The sequence below is a fragment of the Acomys minous genome, assembly GCF_964271855.1.
Source record: "Acomys minous genome assembly, chromosome: 15".
Lineage (NCBI taxonomy): Eukaryota > Metazoa > Chordata > Mammalia > Rodentia > Muridae > Acomys > Acomys minous.
The window spans coordinates 97,343,823-97,365,383 of NC_140497.1; the positions used below are offsets into that span (position 1 = coordinate 97,343,823).

General features: G+C 48.8%; 1 protein-coding gene across 1 annotated transcript in view; it reads right to left on the reverse strand.

Moving 5' to 3' along the window:
* Positions 1-240: 240 nt before the first annotated feature.
* Positions 241-21,561, reverse strand: part of CPLX1 (complexin 1) — a 28,891-nt gene continuing 7,570 nt past the window's right edge. The window contains exons 3-4 of the mRNA XM_084758108.1: positions 6,289-6,464; positions 241-2,041 (exon numbers count right to left, since the gene is read on the reverse strand). Coding sequence (XP_084614234.1) covers positions 1,844-2,041; positions 6,289-6,464 — 374 coding nt within the window. The 3' untranslated portion in view covers positions 241-1,843. The remainder of the gene's footprint in view (positions 2,042-6,288; positions 6,465-21,561) is intronic.

Below are 21,561 nucleotides of genomic sequence, written 5' to 3' on the forward strand. Positions count from 1 at the left end.
TTAATCCCAGTACTGGGGAGGCAGAGGCAGGTGGATCGCTGTGAGTTCGAAGCCAGCCTGGTTTACAAAGTGAGTCCAGGACAGCCAGGGCTAACACAGAGAAACCCTGTCTCAAAAAACAGAAACAAAACAAAAAATAAATCTGAGCTAGGACCTAGGGGACACCCTGTGTTTGTCCCCAATGCGAGGGAAGGCAACCCCGCAAGGAGAATGGTAACCTTAGAAGAAACATCCACACGATGTGAAATCACTGTTTATTGGCTGTGATTCCCTCAGAGAGAACATTTGAGGCCTCTGACATGCAGGAGGTGCAGGCACAAGGACAGACAGACAGGTAACACATGGGCTAGTCTAAGCTCAGTGGCCCGGTGCCCCATGCGCTAGGAACGGGATGCAGGATGAACTCAAAAGGAGAGGCCATCTGCTCAGAGCCAGCTTTTCAATTCGTGAAAGCCAGCCAGAGAAGCAGAGAGTGGCCCCAGGTGAGCAAGAGAGACACTGCGGGCCGAGCATGCTTCGTCTGTTTGGGCAGAGGGCATTCTGGTTAGTATTGCAATCTAATTGTTATGGCTTCTCTAAAGAGCTATGTAAGGTCATGAAGGTCAGTGCTAAGCCACACACCTGGCCCGAAACTCATGGACACAACGCAGTTTTTAATGTGGACAGGAAGGGTTGGGAAGACCAGGCTGGCCTTTCTGCCAAGATAAAACTTACCAAAAACAGACCTCATTTACCTGAGATTCAACATATTATGATGTAAATCAAACAAATATGAAGAACAATGGCTGCTGGCTGGGCAAGGGGAGTAAGTTGGGTCACACCATCCCCGGATCACGCGCAGAACAGAACACCACAGCCCAAGGCCAGGAGCTTGCGTTCACCGGCCACTGTCAGCCCTTCAGAGGAGGAGGAGCAGAGAGGATGGGACTCCTGGTCCCCGTGGCCCTCGGTCTGCTGCTCTGCACATGGATCCCCAGAAAGCCTCGGACTTTTTAGGAAGTCAGGCATTTTGAAGGTAGGTGTCCCGTGGTAAAGCCAAGAGTTCCCTAGGAGGCTGTCTGCCCTCCATGAAGAGAGAGAGAGCGCGGTGGGGATCAGGGAAAGATGGGGCCCTGGAACGTGTGCATTGCAGAGGCTGTCGAGGGATTCCACGTGTGTCTGAGACCACCCGCTCCCCATCTATTGCTGTTTCCTCTGGCTGTGGCATCCTTAAAAAGCCAAACCTTGCAGAGCGACAGAGAGACAGAGAAAGAGACAGCTGGACAAAGTAGGCAAGGGCTGCCGGTGAAAGACTACGGTGGTAGCACACAGACAGGAAGACAGAGCAAATGGTCCAGCAGGTCTAACAAGCCCAGAAACTGGGGCAATGGGCTCGGGGGAAGGGCTGGGGGGCCCCCAAGCACCCACTGCCCATTCCCCAAGTCCCACCTGACTATGGCTGTGCTCCTGAGTTTAGGCCCTGACCGGTGGCCACCCATCCAGGGGTGGTCAGGGCTGGCCCTCGGGGCCTGACCTTGGGGCAGGCTCAGTGGGAATGGTGAACTCAGGGTTAGTAAGGAAAGGGGCCAGCCACCCAATGGCAAGGATGCACAGCACAGGGGCCTGAGGGTCACACCCTTGCCTGGTGGGGTCAGTGATGGCAGTGCGGGGAGGGGTGGCCAGAGGCTCCCGAGGCGTGAGGGGGGATATGGGCAGGATAGATCTAGGACTATGGCTTATTTTTTTTTTTTGCAGGGGGAGGGGGGCTGCATCTGCTCCCAACATCCCTTGTGGGGAAGGGAGACTCGCGGGGGGAGGGGTCTGTACAGTGGGCGGGGCTCCTGGTGGTTATGATTCAGTACCATTACTTCTTGAACATGTCCTGCAGCGGCCCCGGCAGGTACTTGATGACAGTGTCTAGGATGCTCTCGTCCTCCTCCTCTGGCTCATCCCCACAGCCTGGTGGAATCGCCTTCTTGGGTCGAGTCAGGCTGCCTTCCGAGTTGGCCTCCATGGCTGCCTGGGCCTCAGCCTCACGCTCCTCCTTCTTCTTGATGCCGTACTGTGGAGGAAAAGGGTAGACAGCGCTGGCATCCCCCTCCCCGGGCCCCAGCCTGAGTGGCACTGGTACAAAACCCAGAGAGGTCAGTCAGGTCTTTTCTGCACTAGAGGAAACAACCAGGGGTTCTGAAAGGTGGCACGTATGACTGAGTTGAGTCCCAGGCCCATCCTGTTCACCAGGGCTCCAGAAGTGATCCTGCCCAGGTTTTGGAAGACCACACAGAAAACAACAATTAAGAGGTGCCTAAAGGACACATGGGGTGAAGAAGAAGAAGAAGGAAAAGGAGGAGGAGGAGGAGGAGAAGAAGAAAGCATTGCAGTCTGATCGTTATGGCTTCTCCACAATGTATGTGCGGAGAGATGGCTTTGCTGCTCTTCTAAGACTGGTGCCAGGCGGTTCATAACTGTAACTCCAGCTCTAAGGAATTCAAAGTCTTTAGCCTCTTCAGGCACCTCTTACTCATGAGCACACACCTACAGTGTAGACACACACACCCTACACATAATTAAAAGTAACAAAAACAAAACAACAACAACAACAAAAACAACCAAGCGGTGGTGGTGCACACTTTTAATCCCAGCACTCGGGAATCGGAGGCAGGTGTGGCCTCTGTGAGTTCGAGGCCAGCCTGATGTACAGCTTCCAGGACAGCCATGGCTGCACAAAGAAACCCTGTCTCCAAAAAAAACCAGAAATAACATAAATAAGTGATTAAAATAAATATTAAAGAAATAAGAAAATTTGGGGGATGCTACAAGGGAAGAACAGGAGAAAAGTCACAAAACACACTTTGTCTATAATGACATCTAACATATGATGATTAAAAAAAAAAAGGTGCACAAGACCACAGAGGTAAGAAGAGACTGCTCCCTAGGATTCTCTGGTGGAGACCATCCTGGGAGGCCCCACCTCCACACCACTAGTCCTGGCTCCTTTTCCAGCCCCGTGTACTGAATACCCCCTCCTGGAAGCCTGAGGGAATGTAAACCCTACAGACTCTGCTTTCTTCCCCCTACTTATGAGGGAACACAGCAATTCCTGACACTTATTCCCCCTCCCCCTCCCCCTGCAGCTCTTCCTCAAAGAAACGGTGCATGCACTCCATTCCCACATGGGGATCTGCCTGGGTGTCGATCCTCTCTCAGAGGTGTGGGGGAGGCAACAGCCAAATTCAGTCAAGGCCAGAGGACACCTCCCCAGGATCCTTAATAAGAAATAAAGGGGCCTCATCTCTGCTTCTTCAGTCATCCTTCCACACCCTTAACAGAACTGAGGACACAGGCCTTGCTGACGCGGCCGTAAGGCATGGCAGGGGGCAGCCATTTCCCCAGTACCTGCCAGTACAAGACAAAAGTAATGGGTCAGTGTGGGCTCATCCCATAGTTGCCACCTGGCACTGGTCCCACTGCAGGTCACCTACTGGGAAAACCTTGCCCACATAGGCAGTGGGAGAACATGGAAACATGTGGCTCGGTAGCCTGTGGGGCAGGTGCATGGGCCAGGAGACATGTGTCCAGAAACTAGGTTAGGCCAGAGCAAGCTTCCTCCTAGCCAGGGGAAGAGCAGCAGGCACAGGCCGCTTGAGGTCTGTGGACAATCCGAGAGGCTGAGCTGCCCAAGGCCGTGCGTGGGAACAACTGTGTGGTCAGGCTGGGTGTGACTTCTGCCTTGGTTACTTTCCTGAAGGCAAGTCTGTCCACTGAGGGATCAAGGCCACTGAGCCCTTAGGGATATGCCATTCAGACTGCATCCCAGAGCCAGACGAAGGCGGGGCGGCCTGTTCCAATCTTATTACTACAGTAATAAATACCAGCCTAACCCAGTCCAGGCATTCATTTTGTCAGGTGTGCCGAAGCATCAGCCCAAGGGCAGGACCACAGGAGGTGCCAGTCAGGTATGCTAAAAGACACGCCTTCCAGGTGAAGACCAGGGCGGCTGAGGTACAGGAGATAACAGAAGACCTAAGAACATTGTTAAAAAAAAAAAAGCCTAAAAAAAAAATAATAAAATAAAGAAAAAGCCTGTAGTGACTATCAGTGGTGAGAGCCCATAGCTGCAGCTGGTACACACTTTCACACCTTTCATCATCACAGAGGCTGAGAGAGCCTAAGTGAGTACGGAAGTGTGGGACCTGAAATGTGCCAGCTCCATACCTGGGCCCTGTCTCCTTCCCAGAAGAAAAGGTTCTGGCTCAACAAACAGTCCGCTGTGGGCGCCTGGAAGCATGCACAAACCAGGTAGCACATATGTGAACCCTAGGGGTGTGCGCGGAGCGGGTTGTGTGTGCAGACAGATGGTGGGAATATAAATTGGACGGTGGTTATACAGATCAAGCATCTGGCCAGGTGTGGTGGCGCACTTGGGAGGCAGAGGCAGGCGGATCTCTGTGAGTTCGAGACCAGCCTGGTCTATAGAGTGAGTCCAGGACAGCCAAGGCTACACAGAGAAACCCTGTATTGAAAACAAAAAACAAAAAAACAAAACCAAAAAATAAAACAACAACAAAAAACCAAATAAGCACCTGCTTAGATGGCTTCTTAACAGATTTGGATACTTCTTCAGGAATGACCCATTCCTGGATCTTTAGATGGCAGAATGGCCATGCCCAGCTCTTTAGATAGGCTGTCTGGGGCCTCACATCATGTGGAAAGCCTCAGTTTCTTACTTTCTCCATCTCTGAGCACCATCCAGCCTCTCACTCTCTGACCAGTGCTCAAGACACTGAGGGTACCCAGAGTCCAGGGGAGGCGGGGGGCCCACTTCAGGTGAACAGCAGGGGCTGCCCAGTGAGGGCTGAAAACTCACACCAGACCTGGAGGGGGTTGGGGGGGGGAGTTGGTGGGAGGGTCCTACCTGTGAGGAGCTGGCTGAGGTGTGCCGGGGCCCAGAGTGTCTGGGTGTGCCTGGGCCTTTGACCTCTGCAACTTTCCCGTCTTGGGCCCGCCCTGTCCATCTGCACTAGTGGGGCCTGCTTTTAGGGGAACCTCCTTTTAGGGGAATCCCGTGAACGTTCTCCATTTCTTTTCCATGTAATCAGCCCGGCAGAGGCTGCTGAACTTCCTGAAGCAGTGGTCCTCAACCTTCCTGGTGCAGTTTAATACAGTTTAATAGAGTTGCTTTTATACAGTTCCTCATGTTGCGGTGGCCGCCAACCATAAAAATCACTCCATTGCCACCTCGTAACTGTAATTCATTATGACTCATAATATAAACATCTGTGTTTTCCGAGGTTCTCAGGGGATCCCTGCAAAGAGGTCATTCGATCTCCAAAGGGGTTGCGCCCCACAGGTTGTTTGTTTAGAGACAGGGTCTCTCTGTGCAGCCTTGGCTGTCCTGGACTCACTTTGTAGACCAGGCTGGTTTCTAACTCACAGCAATCCGCCTGCCTCCGCATCCCGAGTGCTGGGATTAAAGGCGTGAGCCACCACACCCGGTGTGACCCACAGGTTGAGAACCACTATTCTGAAGAGTAAATTTTTTCTCACAATTTTGAAAACGTGTGGAAACAGAACAATGGAGAAGGTTCCCAGTCTGGTCTTCCTTGAGTCCAATTTTTTGAAACACTGGGAGGCCAAAGCCTTTGTGGGTGGGGTGGTACTTGGCAGGGACTTCCTTGGGGGACTGAGCTAGGCACAGGACTCCCTGGATTCAGAACCCATTCCATCCCTGGCCTCACTAGAGCCACACCGCACACTTGGGCATCTGGCATAGCACCTTCCCCCAGCCTTGCGCTGCCCTCCCTGGGTAGCTCTTAGCTCTTGATGTATGGGCCTCAGTTCAGAATCCCATTTGGGGCCTCGGCTTTTCCACCATGAATAAGCGCAGTGCTTTCTGGCTGCCCTACCGTCCAGGACACAGTCACAAAGGTGACTGAAAACAGAGAGACTGCTACATATCTGTGTGCGTCCCTCAGGGAAGCAAAGACAAAGGGGAACCTCTGGCCCTGATTTCCCTGACCCTCAACCAACTCCCACTCCTCTCTCACAGCCTTCTTTCTGGGCAGGGGCCAAAACTCCAGAACAACCAGTCCTGACGTGAGGAAGAGGAAAGGCCCTCTCTGAGAATGACCCCAATCCAGATGTGAACACCTGTAGTCCCACAACAGTCCAGTTCCCAACCGAGGTTTTGATTCCTGAGTAAGGAGCGAAATGGGAGCGGTTAGCCATCACCAAGGAAGGAGGCTGCTGCTTCCGGTGGGGGTCGCTAACCCGCAGCTCTCCTCCTCCCTGCACCCGTAAGTTGCCCACCTTGTCTCGTATGCCCTGCCGCATGACCTCGCGCTCTGCCTCCATCTTGGCGTACTTCGCTTTGCGCTCCTCCTCTGCCTGCCGCAGCGCCTCCTGCCGCTCCTCCTCTTTCTTGGCGGCATCGGGGTCCTTCTCCTCATCACCCCCGAGCATCTTCCCCATGTCCTTAGTGGCCCCTGGGAACAACAGAAGTCAGGGAGTAGCAGCACTCAAGGGTTCCCAGCCCCTTCTGCGGTCCATGCGTCCACTGGGTGTGTGTGTGTTGTACTTGCATGTTCATATGCTTATCTGTGAATGGCTGTGTCACTGCATGTGTGTGCTTGTGTGCACTGATTTGTCTGTTTCTCTATGTGATCTTGAGGGTTGGGAAGAAGTGGGTGGAAGGAAGAATCCAGATGTCCAGATCCATCGATGATGAGCAGGCAGGGGCAGATGTCTGGAGGGCAACATTGGCTGCTAAAGCAGACGGCAGGTGTGCACCCATGACCCGGCTACAGGCGCTGCCTATCTTCAGCACCAAGGCCATGCATGCTTGGTGTCACTTTTCTAATGAGTTCCTGAGTCACAGGCCCTAGAGAAACCACCTCAAACACCCTTGCAGATTAGCCCATAGGACAGAGGCTGTAATTACATACTGAGGCTTGAGGCCCAACAGGTGATCCTCAGCCCACTGCGCCCAGACACCAGTGACCCCCAGGATGGGGACCTGGCAAACCTCACAAGATCTCAGCGTGCGGTGTTGGCTCACTGGGATTGGGGTTCTGGAGTGCCTGCCAACCCTGTGCACGGTGACGAGCAAGAGCAAAGCCGTCCTCTCTTCCCTGCGTGGTACCTTCAGACCAGATCTGGGAGGCTGGTGGACGCAGGGTAAGAAGGGCAGCGTCTCTTTAGAAATATGGAGCACCAATCTCTGAGCCTTGCTCTTCAGGTGCTTGTAGGAGACATGGGCTCTCCTGAGAGGCCAGAAATATTTTGGCTACCTGAAACTCTACCACAGGTGATAAGAGTGTGAAGAGACCAAAGACAACTTTTTGCTGCTGTCAGGGTGGTGACAGGGCCATCTTGAAATAGGCGTTTGCTGACAGAACAGATTTTGAATCTAATAGAAAATCATGAGCTTCACGGTCGGTTTTCAGCTACATCCAGAAACTTGCAAAGGGGATTTTGCATCGGTGACTCAAGGAAAGCTGGGTCACGAGGGACTCTTCCAACAGTTTTCCTGGTAACTCACTGGAACCTCTGCCTTTAGCACAACTGTCTCTGTCAGGTGTGGGGGCAGGCAAGGACAACCTCGCAATCCTGACTGCTTTCATGTAAATTTTATTTCCCACTAGAACAAGCTACTTCACACTTAAGTGAGAGAGATCCGTAATTATTTCTCCCTCTGGGAGAAGCAGGAATTACTGAGTCCGGTGTCTGTGTCTCTCCCTAAAGTCGTGGTTCTCAACCTGTGGGCTGAGACCCCTTCGTGGCTAGAATGACCCTTTCACGGAGTTCGCCTAAGACCCAACTGGAAGCCATGGAGGTTTACATTATGATTCATAACGGTGGCAATATTAGTTATGAAGTAGCAGGGAAAATATTTTTGTAGTTGGGGTGGTCACCACAACGTGAGGAACTGTACTAAAGGGTGACAGGGTTAGGAAGGCTGAAGACCCCCGATCTAGAGGCCTGCAAGCAGTAGCTGGGCTGTGATAGTGGGGGCTGCGTGCCTGTGGCTGCCTGTTTAGGCCTGTCCCCCAACCCACCCATCGCATAGGCTGCAACGTAAACTCCATTTGCTGAGCGCCGTCTATGTGCACCTGTTGGGCCTTCTTACGTGCCAGGGACTCCTGCTTGGCCTTTGCATGGCAACAACGTTGGACCTGTGGGTGTTTGTTGACTGCTCTCTGTACAGGATTGCTCTACTAAACACTAGCCGTACCACGGTTCGGATGAATATACAATCTAAAAGACTATAAAACTGGAGGTGATAGAGACCACGATTCCTGGTGCTGATTGGCCAGTAGAGTTAACAGATAGTTCCAAGGTGGCAATGTTGAGGATGTTTTCAGTGTCATCGTGTCCACTGCTGGGGAAGGTGTAGAGTTAGTCCCTAGAGAGAGGGGATTAGTGGCAGAAGTGTGGGAAAGCAGCCAGACATTGTTACACACACCCTTCTACCTAGCCATCTGTCAGAAATGGGCCTTACTTGGGACACAGGCCCACAGATGTCTACTATCGTAGCATAAGGCTAGAGGCAAGGGCTGTTTTGGGCATGCGGCCACATGACCAGGGAACATCTGGGGCTACAGTGTCCTTGGGGATGTGGCATACCCAGGAGAGGACCATTGGTGTCCTAGAGGAGGTTGAGGGGCTGCCCAATGCACTATAATAAGTCAGCTACATGCAGAAAAGTATATTACAGACTCCATTTTTGGAAAGCAAGGAGAAAACCCGATGGGCAAAGATACCCATGATTTCACAGCTCTTTGAAAAAAAGATGAGGCTGCGTGTCAGCCTCCCCTTAATTGTCAACCATGGGAAAGCTGCAGGAGTGTTCACTAAGGTCTACCAAGGGTCCGTCTCCACTACACTGAGCTGCGTCTCCACATACCCATCAGGCCAGGTGTTACAATAGGAAGTATTGATAAAGATGCGAGGAAAGTGGAACCCTGTGCTGGGACAGCGGGAATGTGTAGTGGTCCAGCCTGTAGAAGACAGTTTGGTGGGTCCTCAAAAGGCCAAGCACAGAGACAGAAGACACAGCTTAAAGTTAAGAGCACTGGCTCCTCTTGTTGCAGAGGACCTGAGTTCCCAGCATCCACATGAAAGCTCACAACTGTCTGTAACTGCAGTTCCATGAGACCCAAATGCTCTCTTCTGATCTCCAAGGGCATTAAATATATATGGTGCACATATGCACTTGCAGGCAAAACACATATGTGTATAATAAAAAGGCCAGGGGCTGGAGAGATGGCTCAGCGGTTAAGAGCACTTGCTGCTCTTCCAGAGGACCTGAGTTCAACTCCCAGGAACCACATGGTGGCTCACCACCATTTATAATGTGTGATCTGATGCCCTCTTCTGGTGTATAGTTGTGTATACACCAGGTGTATAGCAGAGCACTGTATACATAATAAATAAATAAATAAATAAATAAATAAATAAATAGTTAAATAGCCAAGTATGGTGGGGCATGCCTTTAATCCCAGCACTTGGGAGGCAGAGGCAGTGGAATAGCTGTGAGTTTAAGGCCAGCCTGGTCTACAAAGTGAGTCTAGGACAGCCAGGGCTACACAGAGAAACCCTGTTTTGGAAAACTGAAAAAGAAAAACTTTAAAAAAAAAAAAAGGCCAAATACAGAATCACCACATGACCAAGTGCATACACAAACGCTGTGAAAGCAAGAATTCAGATATTTGTCCATCCTTAGTCTGGGAGGCAAAGCCACAAACATCAGCCCTGAGGTGAGTGAAGGAAGAAAAACACCTGTGTCTGTCCACACCTTACATGCTGCTCAGTGTGGAGAAAGCTGGGGACGCTACACTGAGTGAAGCAAACCAGTCACAAAGGACAGCTGCCATGAAATCCGCAGGGCACTCAGACCCTCAGAGTGGGAAACAGAAAACAGTTTGGGGGCTGGGAGACAGAGAGAGCTAAATGTGTCCCTGGGACAATTTCGGTTTGAAAGAGTAGAACATTCCAGAAGCAAAGGTGACGGCTGAATGATAGCATCATAGGTTTAATGCCACAACTTTGTGCATCTAAAATGGATTAAATAGTAAAGCTCATATATATTATCACGATAAAAAGATAAACATAATTTTAAACTATTTATAATTCCATCTCCCTGGTAGGTTTCCCAAAGCAGACATGAGGTTGTGACCAACTTGGTCACAACATGACTGGTAAAACGTCACCTGTGCAATGAGGGCAGAAGTGTCCTCCTCAGCAGCAGGTGGGGTGTGGGCTTTAGAATATAGTCACTTTCAACTGAGGGCCTGAGATTAAGCCCTAGAAAGCAAGGGCCTTGCAAAGTCCTGAGCATGGTCCCTGAGCTCATGACCTCTGCCTCAGCCCTCCACAGTAAAGAAAGAAAGAAAGCCAGCACAGAAAGGAAAATAAAACGACCAAACAACAGGGGTTGGAGAAATGGATCAACAGGTAAGAGCGCCTGCAGTGCCAGTGTGAGGACCTGAGGTCCTAACACCCAGGTAATAAACACCTGTTAGAGCTGTCGAGGGAGGACTGCTGAGGAGGACTGGGAGCCAGCCCAGCTCCAGGTACAGCAAAAGTCGCCGTGTCAAAGGAATGAAGTGGCAACAACACAGCTGAACACTCAGCAGCCACCTTCGGCCTCTTTAACACACACACACTACACACACACACACACACACACACACACACACACACACACAAGCAAGCAAATAGTAACAACAATGCATTGTGTTTTCTATCCTCATGGGAAATCTTGAATGAAATCCATACCTCAAAACATACTTATTGTAAGCCGGGTGTGGTGGCGCACGCCTTTAATCCCAGCACTCGGTAGGCAGAGGCAGGCAGATCACTGTGAGTTCAAGGCCAGCCTGGTCTACAATTCGAGTCCAGGACAGCCAAGGCTACACAGAGAAACCTGTCTCAAAAAAAAAAAAAAACCATACTTATTATAAAGAGCTGAGAATGATGTCTAGGAATTCACAGATGGGATCTTTCAAACATTTCAGAAACAGATAATTCCCATGATATTTAGAATGTTCTTGGAAAAAAAAGGGAATCCTCTGGGTTGTTTTCATTAAGTTAGCATAGAAACAATGCCAGAAGTCATGGGGAAGAAAAAGGAGGAATAGAAAGAGGGAAGGAAGAAGAAAGAAAGGTGGGAAAAAGAAAGAAGAGGCAGAGGAAAGGAGGGAGGGAGGGAGGGAGGGAGGGAGAGAGAGAGAGAGAGAGAGAGAGAGAGAGAGAGAGAGAGAGAGAGTGAATTAGAGCTCTCAGCAAGTGAGCTAATATTTAGCCAAAGGGAAACTGACACCTGTCATTTTCTGGGGAATGCTTAGGACAACAGAGCCGAGCTCGGTGGAGCTCATTTGCAGAAGGTAGAGTGTTGCCCCCATCAAAGCACCAGTCAAGACCCAGATGCCACCCAGAGGCGCAGTGGCCGTTGTGTGCCTGTGCCACAAGGTGCTGCTCTTCTCCTACAAACAAGTCGGTGGGTCCCTGTGCACCTGAGGTGGCTACAGCTTTCCTCCCCTTTGGAAGGGACCCAGAACAGCAGAACTTGCACCATTCCTGACTACTGGCCTGCCTCCTTCATCTTGCTTTGTACACATGTGGCTGAGAGGTGGAGTCTACACACACAGTCACAACGTGACCATGGTTAAAAAAAAAATGGGAGGAAGGGCAAATATGTGTCACACAGAACCCACTACACTAAAGCACAGTGGGAGCTTGTCAGACAGAAAAACCTGTGAAGCCAAAGACAGGCTTCTGGTGGCCACAGTGCCCACCCAGGCACCCAGATGGTCTCATCTTTCCCAAGGGAATTGCCTTGTGTTCTCCAGAGTTTTAGATCAGCAGAGCCCCACAGTACATAATGGGGGGCTGTCCTGGCTACTGAGAACCATGCTTCTATGTGGAGAGCCACTCTTTGGTCCCATGTATGGATTGCTCACTGTGGGGTCTCACTGAGCAGTAGCTTGTCCACCCATGGCCTGCTGAGTCACACTGAGAACTGCCCTGGGCCTTAGGGACAAGCCTGTGTACCGGGTCACTTGCTCAGGTACATCCTGAGAGTTAACAGGCAAGCTGTTCAGCGAGTTCTCTCCCTTACACTTGAGCAGTGGAAGATGTGAGCCTGCATCCCTATATAGTTCACTGCTGCCTTGGGGGCCTTTGGACTGCAGCCAACCCTGTGGGTGACAGGTGGTGCCTTACTGTATGGCCTATTTGTATTTCATTTGTGACTAATGCTTTAAAGTATTATTCACGTGTTTATTGGTCATTTCTGTATTTGCCTTGAGTGATTATCAATTCTTCTTTTCTCCTTCCTTCCTTCCTTCCTCCCTCCCTCCCTCCCTCCTTCCTGCCTTCCTTCCTCCCTTCCTCCTCCCTCCCTCCTTCCTTCCTTCCTTCCTTCCTTCCTTCCTTCCTTCCTCCCTTCCTCCCTTCCTCTTCTTTCTTCTGAGACAGGGTCTTGCTTTGTACCTGGGACTAACCCGGAACTCTTTTAGCCTCAAACTCACAATTCTCTTGCCTCCACCTCCCAAATGCCGGGCTTACAGTTGTACACTGGGATGCTTGGCCCAAAGCATATTTTCAGGGTCAGTGAGACAGCTCAGCTGGTTAAGGCATTTACTGCCGAGCCTGCTGACCTGAATCTAACCCTGTGACCTACATGGTAGAAAGAGGGAAGCGATTCCTGCAAGGTGTCCTTCGACTTCTACAAATGTATCGTCACATGTGCTCAGAGAAACACTGTCTTGAAAAACCAAAACTAACCAACCAGTTGACCAACCAAAAACATTGCATGTGTGAGTGTGTGTGTGTGCGTGTGTGCATGTGTGCGTGTGTGCGTGTTTAAAAATAAGCCTTTTAAGATGGGCATTGGTGGTTCACGCTTTTAATCTCAGCATTTGGGAGGCAGAGGCAGGTAGATCTCTGATTTGAGGTCACCCTGGTCTGAAGAGTGAGTTCCAGGACAGCTAGCGATACACAGAGAAACCCTGTCTGGAAAAACCAACAATAAATAAATGAATAAGCAAACAAACAAACAAATAAACCTTTTAGCAGTGCTCTGAATTCACTCTAGGACCTCACATAATGCTGGGCAGGCTCTTTGTCCCTGAGCCATACTCCAACCCCTAAAACAAATGCTTTGAGAACAATTTAAATTTACAGAAGAATCACAAAGGAAAACAGGACAGAGTTCCTAGAAGCTGCACCCAACACCCTCTGTTACTGGTGTCTTCTAGCTGTCAGGCACACTGCCGAGAGTAAACCAACACAGGGATACCATATCTAAACCATGTTCTCTGCTCAGATTTTCTGAGTTTGTGTGTTTGTTTGTTCGAAGACAAGGTCTCTATATGTAGTTATGACTGGTCTGGAACTTGCTAAATAGAGTAGGGTGGCCTTGACCTCACAAAGATCCATCTGCTTCTGCCTCCTGTGTGGAAAGATCTACTATTCTTTCTAAATTAATTAATGCAGTAAATTATTAAGGTGGCAGCTTTCTTTAACCAGGTAGTCCCCCAATGACAGACATAGAATGACTGTGATTTATTATTAAGATGTAAGCACTATGTTGGGCAGATTCTAAGCTACTCTAATCCTGGTACCTGTAAAACTCCCATAAAAGCCGATCACTTGCCAATCTGATGGCTCCCAGGTGTCTTCTGCTCCATCAATCTGTCCTTACAGCCAGGTGCCCACCATCTATGCTCATCACGTGGCGACTTCCTTCTCTCCAGCTTCCTAGCCTTTATCTGCTCTTTTCCGCTGTTTTCCTCTGTCTTCTCTAGAACCCAAGTCTGGGCACCTAAAACTCCACCTCTCTCTCTTTTACCCAGTCATAGGCCTCAGCATCTTTGTTTAGTCAGTCAGGGATAACTGGGGAACATTCCCTTTCATCACATGGTTCCAGGAGATAGTTCAACACTCAAATCAATGCCCTGGCAGGGCAGTAACCAGATCTCAAGGCGCTGAAATCAGCATTTGAAAACACAGCTGGGCCTTCCTCCAAAACTCCTGAGCACTGGTATTAAAGGTCTCGGCCACCATGCCAAGACTGTATCCTGGGTTTTTACTTCCTCTTTTTTCTGTTCAGGATCCCAGTCAAAAATTGACATGAGAAATAGTTTTCAAATCTTTGAGCCTTGCTAGGTCATGCCAAGGCCTCAAACTTAACGTTGGTAATCATAGCTTTTGGCTTGAGCTTTTGGAGGATTTTGCACACTCTTTCAGGACTCGGACGTTTCCCACATACTTAGGTGAAACTATGGATTTGAGGACAAAGAGGCTCTTTGTCACACCACAGCGAGTATCCTGGGTGGATACATTTTTCACTGCTGCTGCCAAGCTTGGTCTATTGGGTGAGGTCCTCTTCTGCAGTTACTGTCACTCTCAGGTGCTGTGCTCTGCAGAGCTCACTACCAATGCAAAACTACCGGTCACACCGGCTTTGGTTTTCAGTCTTCTTCTTTCTGTTATTTTAGTTTACAGTTTTCCTTGCTTCCTTTCTTTTCTCTTCCTCCTCCTCCTCCTGCTGCTGCTGCTGCTGTTTGCATACCACCACATTCAGCAGATATGAGTCTTACTAACAGAGTTGGAGAGATGGTTCAGCGGGTCTTCCGGAGGTCCTGAGTTCCCAGCAACCTCATGGTGGTTCACAATCATCTGTAATGGACAGGGGACAGGAGCCCCTCTTCTGGTGTGCACGGAGACAGAGCACTCATATACATAAAATAAATAAGTCTTAATTTTTTTGTTTGTTTTTCAAGACAGGGTCTCTCTGTGTAGCCTTGGCTGTCCTGGACTCACTTTGTAGACCGGGCTGGCCTTGAACTCAGGGATCCACCTGCCTCTGCCTCCCGAGTGCTGGGACTAAAGGCGTGCACGCGCCACCACGCCCCGCTCAAAAGAAATGTCTTGCTAACATTCCATCCCACTCTAAGACGTACTGTAAAAAAATTTTTTAATGCAGCTTTCCTATAAGTGTGTTCTTTCCTATAAGTTGACTAATTCCTTGGCACAATATTAATACTATTTATCCTTTGTTCTCTTACCGTCTGTGCATCTGAAGGGATGGACACATCCTCATTTCTGATATTTGTCATTTGTCTAGTCTCTGCTTTTCTGATCAGTCTGGCTGTAGGCACATCAAGTTTACTGATGGTTTTTCTCTATTTCATTTATTTCATTCATTGATCCCTATTTTATTCACAACAAACACTTTTTAACCCCTTGAGCTATCTCTCCAGATTCTTATGCTAAAAACTAAAATTAACTATTTGTAGCCTACCTTCTAATAGAGTTTCACGACAGAAACTTCTTTCTAAATACTGGTTTATCCCAGGTATGGTGGTGCACTCAGAAGGACGAGGCAGGACGATTGTGAACTCTAGGCCAGTGTGGGCTGCTTGGGGAGACTATAATGCTCAAAATTAACCTGTAAGCCCCACCTGGCCAGGAGCCGGGCTTCTTCCTGAAGGCTGGGAGTTACAGTTCTTGAGAAATAGCAAAGCCTCGTGGGAAAGCATGGTGGCTAATGTTTGTCCCTATAAGCATCTGCAACACTGCAACACGTGGCTTGCAGCCATTCCACCTGGGAAATTCCTGGGCGTGGTCCTGACCAAAGTTCATCTCTTTGTCAGTATTTAATATTTAATAAAGCTCCCTTCAAAGTTGGCCCAAAATGGTGGAGTTGGGTTTTCTGGCAAATTGCAGGATTAACAAGACCATCTCAAAAAACCAGGGGGTGTTCAATTTTGCCAGTTCCTTATCGACTTTACATATTAACTTCCTTCTGAATTACAGTGGCAAAATTTTCTCCTATTCTGTAGACTGCCCCTTTACTCTGCTGATAGCTTCTTTAACTGTGCAGAGGCATTTTAATTCATATGATAATACCATTTGTTCATTTCTCAGTTATGATTTTTTTGTTGTTGTTCTTTAAAAATACTTCATTGAGGGGACTGGAGAGATGGCTCAGTGGTTAAGAGCACTGGCTGCTCTTCCAGAGGTCCTGAGTTCAAGTCCCAGCAACCACATGGTGGCTCACAGCCATCTATAATGTGATCTGCTGCCCTCTTCTGGCCTGCGGGTGTACATGCAGGCAGAGCACTGTATAAATAAATAAATATTAAAAAATACTTCATTGAATTCACTGCAACACATAAATGGGCAATAACTAGAGTGCTGCCTGTTCCACTTGTTAATTCTCTCAGGATTTTTTGTTTCTTGGGCTATTGGAGTCTTTTTTGTTGTTGTTTTTGTTTTGCTTTTTGAGATAGGGTTTTTCTGCGTAGACTTGGTTGTGCTGGACTCGCTTTGTAGACAAGGCTGGCCTCAAACTCACATCTGGGATTAAAGGCATGCGCCACCACACCCAGTATCTTTTATGAGTGGCAGAAAGATGACTCAGCAGGTAAAATCATTGACTGCTCTTGCAGAGGACCTGGGTTCAGTTCCTAGCACCCGCAGGGACTAGCCTCCATGGGCACCAGGCACATATGTGATGCACATATTTATGTGGAAAACATTCATACATGTAAAATGAAATAAATATATTCACAAGGTATTATAAAATGTCTTTTATGATATAAACATGAAAACAGGGGAATCTGCTGAGGTGCATTCCTTTAGCCCTTTGTTTCTGTGTTCATGGTGGGAGGACTTTCTAAAACCACAGTGGCTATGGGGTCCATGCTATCTGGCTGGCCATGGATCTGTGGATCTCACACACTGCTGCCAATAAACCAACAGCACAAAAACTCTGCAGGGCTCTTGCCAGCAAAGATGAATCTACAAGAGAGCCACCTTAAAAGTTGTGTCTCCATCAATAAGCAGCGCAAAATCCGTTTTCACATTTTTCTATATTGTTCGCATTTTGTCTGTATTCACATTTTGTCTATATTGTTTTGTTACCCTATACTATTTTTTAAGGATTCGTTTATTTATTTATTTAGTGTATAGGAGTGCTCTAGCTGCATGTATGCCTGCAGGCCAGAAGAGGGCATGAGATCCCAGTCTATAGATGGTTGTGAGCCACCATGCGGTTGCTGGGAATTAAACTCAGAACCTCTGGAAGAACAGACAGAAGACCACTGAACCATCTCTCCAGCAACTCCCCATATTATTTTAATAAGAAAATATACTTTCATTTAAAAAATTTTATTGGCTATGTGTACTAGTGCATGCCATTAATGCCAACACTTGGGAGGCAGAGACAAGTGAATTCAACAATAGCCTTGTCCACATAGTGAGTTCCAGGCCAGCCAAGACTACATAGTGAGCCCTTATCTCAAAAACAACAACAGCCAAAACCAAACTGAACCAAAACAGATTTTTAAAAATAAGCTTATAAGACGGGCAGTGGTGGCGCACGCCTTTAATCCCAGCACTTGGGGGGCAGAGGCAGGCAGATCTCTGTGAGTTCAAGGCCAGCCTGGTCTACAAAGTCAGCCCAGGACAGCCAAGACTACACAGAGAAACCCTGTCTCAAAAAACAAAAACCAAGCTGGGCATGGAGGCGCACTCCTTTAATCCCAGCACTCGGGAGGCAGAGGCAGGTGGATCGCTGTGAGTTCGAGGCCAGCCTGGTCTACAAAGTGAGTCCAGGACAGCCAAGGCTACACAGAGAAACCCTGTCTCGAAAAAACAAAAACAAAAACAAAAACAAAAAACAAAAAAAACCCCCAAAACCAACCAAACAAAAACAGCTTATAAGTATCACAAAATCAGATGTGAACATCAAAATGCCTTTGAGTACGAAGAAAACAGAATGTTAGCTCAACCCTCTATATCTAGCTCAAAAGACCACAAATAGGATGCAATGGAAATTCCAGCATCTGGGAAGTGGAGGCAAGACCCTGAGTAGGCCAGCCTGGGCTACCATAGTGAGACCCTGTCTCTTGGCGGGAGTGGGGGTGGGGGCCGTGGGGGAGGGTGTCAGGGGGCGGGGGATGGGGAGGGTGGGGGGAGGGTGTCAGGGGGTGGGGGCCGTGGGGGAGGGTGGGTCACCGAAGTAAGTGGTGAAGATTTTGAACATGATGTATCATTATGTACTGTGTACATGTGTGGAACCACCGAAATGTATCTGCAAATATGCAAAATTACTGTCAAATAAAAAATACTTTTACAAGTACATGGAACCTCTATAGTTACCTTGGCAAGCACTCGATCATTTCTTACTCAAGCAGTTGTGGGCTGAAGTAATGTTATTTGTTTTTGAAACAGTATCTCACTCAGTACATGGTCCTTGCTAACATGCAACTTGGTATGTAGACCAGGCAGGCCTCTAACTCAGAGATCTACTGGCCCCTGCCTCTCAAGTACTGCCTCTCAACACCCAGCCCTTTTGGTTTGTGTTTATATTTTTATTTATTTATTCAGTGTGTGTGTGCGAGCACACGTGAGAATGTGCCAATTGTGAGTATGAAAGTCAGTGGAGAACTTTTGGGAATCAGTTTTCTTTTTCCACTATGTGGGAACCTAGGGATTGAACTCAGGCTCAGCAGCAAGGATCTATTCCCACTTGGCCATCTCACGGGTCCTGAAACAATGTATTTAAAGGACATGTTGGCTCTAAAACACTGCATAATAGTTTTTGTATTTGAAACATGGTCTCTCACTGTGGCCCTGAATGGACTGGAATCTGCTATGTAGACCAGGCTGGCCTGTAGCAATCTTCTTACTCTTCCTCCCAAGTGTGTAGAATATTTTTAAAATATTTAGTTTTTATATTAAAATGAGACAATGAAACCTGGAGGGAGCACATCTAAATGTTAGGGTGATAGAGGCCATGTCTAATCCACTCTGCGATGGCATCACTAACTGGGCGCTGGTGTTGCCACAGAGAACAGGCTCTGACTGAACAGCAGCAAGGCTGGCTCCAGTGGGTTTTCAATTCATTTATTGTTTTTTTGTTGTCTGTTTTTTATTATTTCTTTTATTTTTGACATTATAATATAGTTTCTTTCTTTCTTTCTTTTTTGTTTTTTTTTTGGGGGGGGGTTGAGACAAGGGTTTCTCTGTGTAGCCTTGGCTGTGCTGGACTCACTTTGTTGACCAGGCTGGCCTCGAACTCACAGGGATCCACCTGCCTCTGCCTCCCGAGTGCTGGGATTAATATAATATAATTTCATTATTTCTCTTTTCCCTTTTTCCCCCCAGACTCTCCCATATACCCCTTCTTGCTCTCTCTCAAATTCATGGCTCTTTTTTATTAATTGTTGTTACATGCACATATGCGTATGTATATACACATGTATTCCTAAATATGACCTGTTTGGTTTGAAAGACGTTGTTTGTATATTTTCAGGGCTGGCCATGTGGTGTTAGGTAACCAGCTGGTGCACTCCCTGTTGGAGAAAACCACTTCTCCCACGCTCAGCCTTAGTTGCCTGTAGGGTGAACCCTGGAGATCTTTCCCGTCCACCTTGGCATGTCTATTCTTGTTGCCCTTAGCTGGATTTTTTTTCCAAATAAAGCCACAGGAATACCAGACCAGCCACACAATGGCATCTGATAAACACAAGGGGAAAAAAATCGAAGTAGAATTCTAGCCAAAAAAACCAAACAAACAAACCAGAGAATGCCAGCATGACTTTACATTCTCCATTGGAGAGAGTTTTGAAACAAAGATGAAACGCCTCTTGCTCGTTTTAGGTTTTGTCAACCTGACATGAATTAGTTACCTGGGGAGAAAGAGCTCCAGCTGAGGAACTGCCTCTGTCACTCTTGTTGAAGTTAAGGCTGCATTTTCTTGACTAACGGTTGGTATGGAAAGGGGCCAAAGCAAACTGTGGCCTGTGCCGCTCCTGGCCAGTCAGGTGGCCCTGGGTGTTCTAAGGCAGCCAGCTAAGCAGGACAGGGAGAGCAGGCTGGTAAGCAGCCAGGGTCTCTGCTTCGGCTCCTGCTTGGGTTCCTGTCCTCATTTCCCCTAATGATGGACGTTCATCTCCATGCGGTAACTGCCTTGAGCTGGGGATACTGGGCAAGGGGGCCCTCTGCCTCTAGCCACTGCAGTTCCTGACCAGGCCAGACCAACAGTGGAGCTTCCCTTTTCCCTCTTGGCTTCTTTCTGGGAGCATCCATTCATCAAACACCCCCTGCTCACTCCGATGTGCTTAGGGGAGGAGGTAGCACACTCAGTACCTGGAACGTTAGAACGCTTTTTCCTTTCTGGACAAGGAGTAAACTTCTCTCGAGAGGCAAAACTCCAAGGTCCTGGCCTGAGATGCTTGCTGAACATGCCTCCAACCTCTACCTCTCAGCCCACTGGGGACGAGTAGCATTTTGATGTCACAGAAAGTTGGCTTCCTGCATATTCTTGCTTCTGTAGACCCATCCCATCTCTCCCTTAAGCACTGGAGACCTTGTCTGAAGCCCCTAATTTCACCATGCCATCCATGTCTTCAGATCAGAGAAACTAAAAGGTCCTGGGAAGGCATCTATGAGCTGGGCTTTGCCCTTGACCTGGTCATCTGCTTGAGCACACTATCCAGGCCTCTGGCCTCATTGGTTCTTCATGGCTTTGCCTTGGGAAGCCGACTTAGGGTCCTCCAAAGGCCAGTTTTCACTCCAGGCCTATCCCCAGCCTTGTGACATGGAAGCCAGCATCTATGTCTCCTAGATAGGATGGACACACTGACCCGTCTCTGTACTGCTTCCCTTGACTTTGTGCCTGAGGCATCAAAGACTGAGCCTCTGCTGAACCCATTTTGTGGTTCCACAGCCTTATTAGCTGGCTGGAGCTCCACGTTGCCTTACTGGCTGGATCCTCTGGGGAGGCTGGGAAGGCCTTCCATAGGTACTGCTGTCCTTTCCTATGGAGCAAAGTGTTAGGAGGACAAAAGTGTCTGATCCTGGCTTTTGGGCAAGGACAGAGAGGAGACAGAGATTAAACAAAGTCACCAATTAATAAACTCAAAGAGTCAGGCCCAGATGGCCCAGCCCTTAGTATTGACTGCGTTTGTAATCCTGGCCCTCTGCTCACTCCTCCTGCCTGTCTATTACCTCTGCCATGCGCTCTCCTCAGCCAACCTCAAAGGACTGGAGGTGACAGTGCTGTTGTTCTCTGCTGAGGCAAACAAGAGTCAGGGATAGTGAGGACCCAAGGACAGGGCCTGGGAGATTTTCCATCCTGTGTGGCGTCCATTTCCATTAGGTGCAGCCACCTCAGAAATGTCAGTCTGAGACAAAGATGGGGGCAGCTGCTGCAGACAGCAGGGCACCAGCCTCCCTCAGGGCCTGTGCTCCAGCAGCTGGCCTGCCTGACTAGCCAGCCCTCCTGCTCCGGGTCTAGCACTCCCAGTAGCCATACCCAGCACCAGTACTTGATACCCAGCACCAGTACTCGATACCCAGCACCAGTACTCGATACCCAGCACCAGCAGAGTGCCCCTGGCCTCAGAGTCCTCCTCTCTTCCCACAGAACCATGGAGTGTCCTTCCTATCCTACTAAGCTGCTGGTTCTGCAGAAATAAAACAAAAGGCCCTAGGATCTTAGGGACAGAGAGCAACTGTGTCCACCCTCGTTCAGGAGATGGGGAAAGAGAGGCTTGGCAGGGC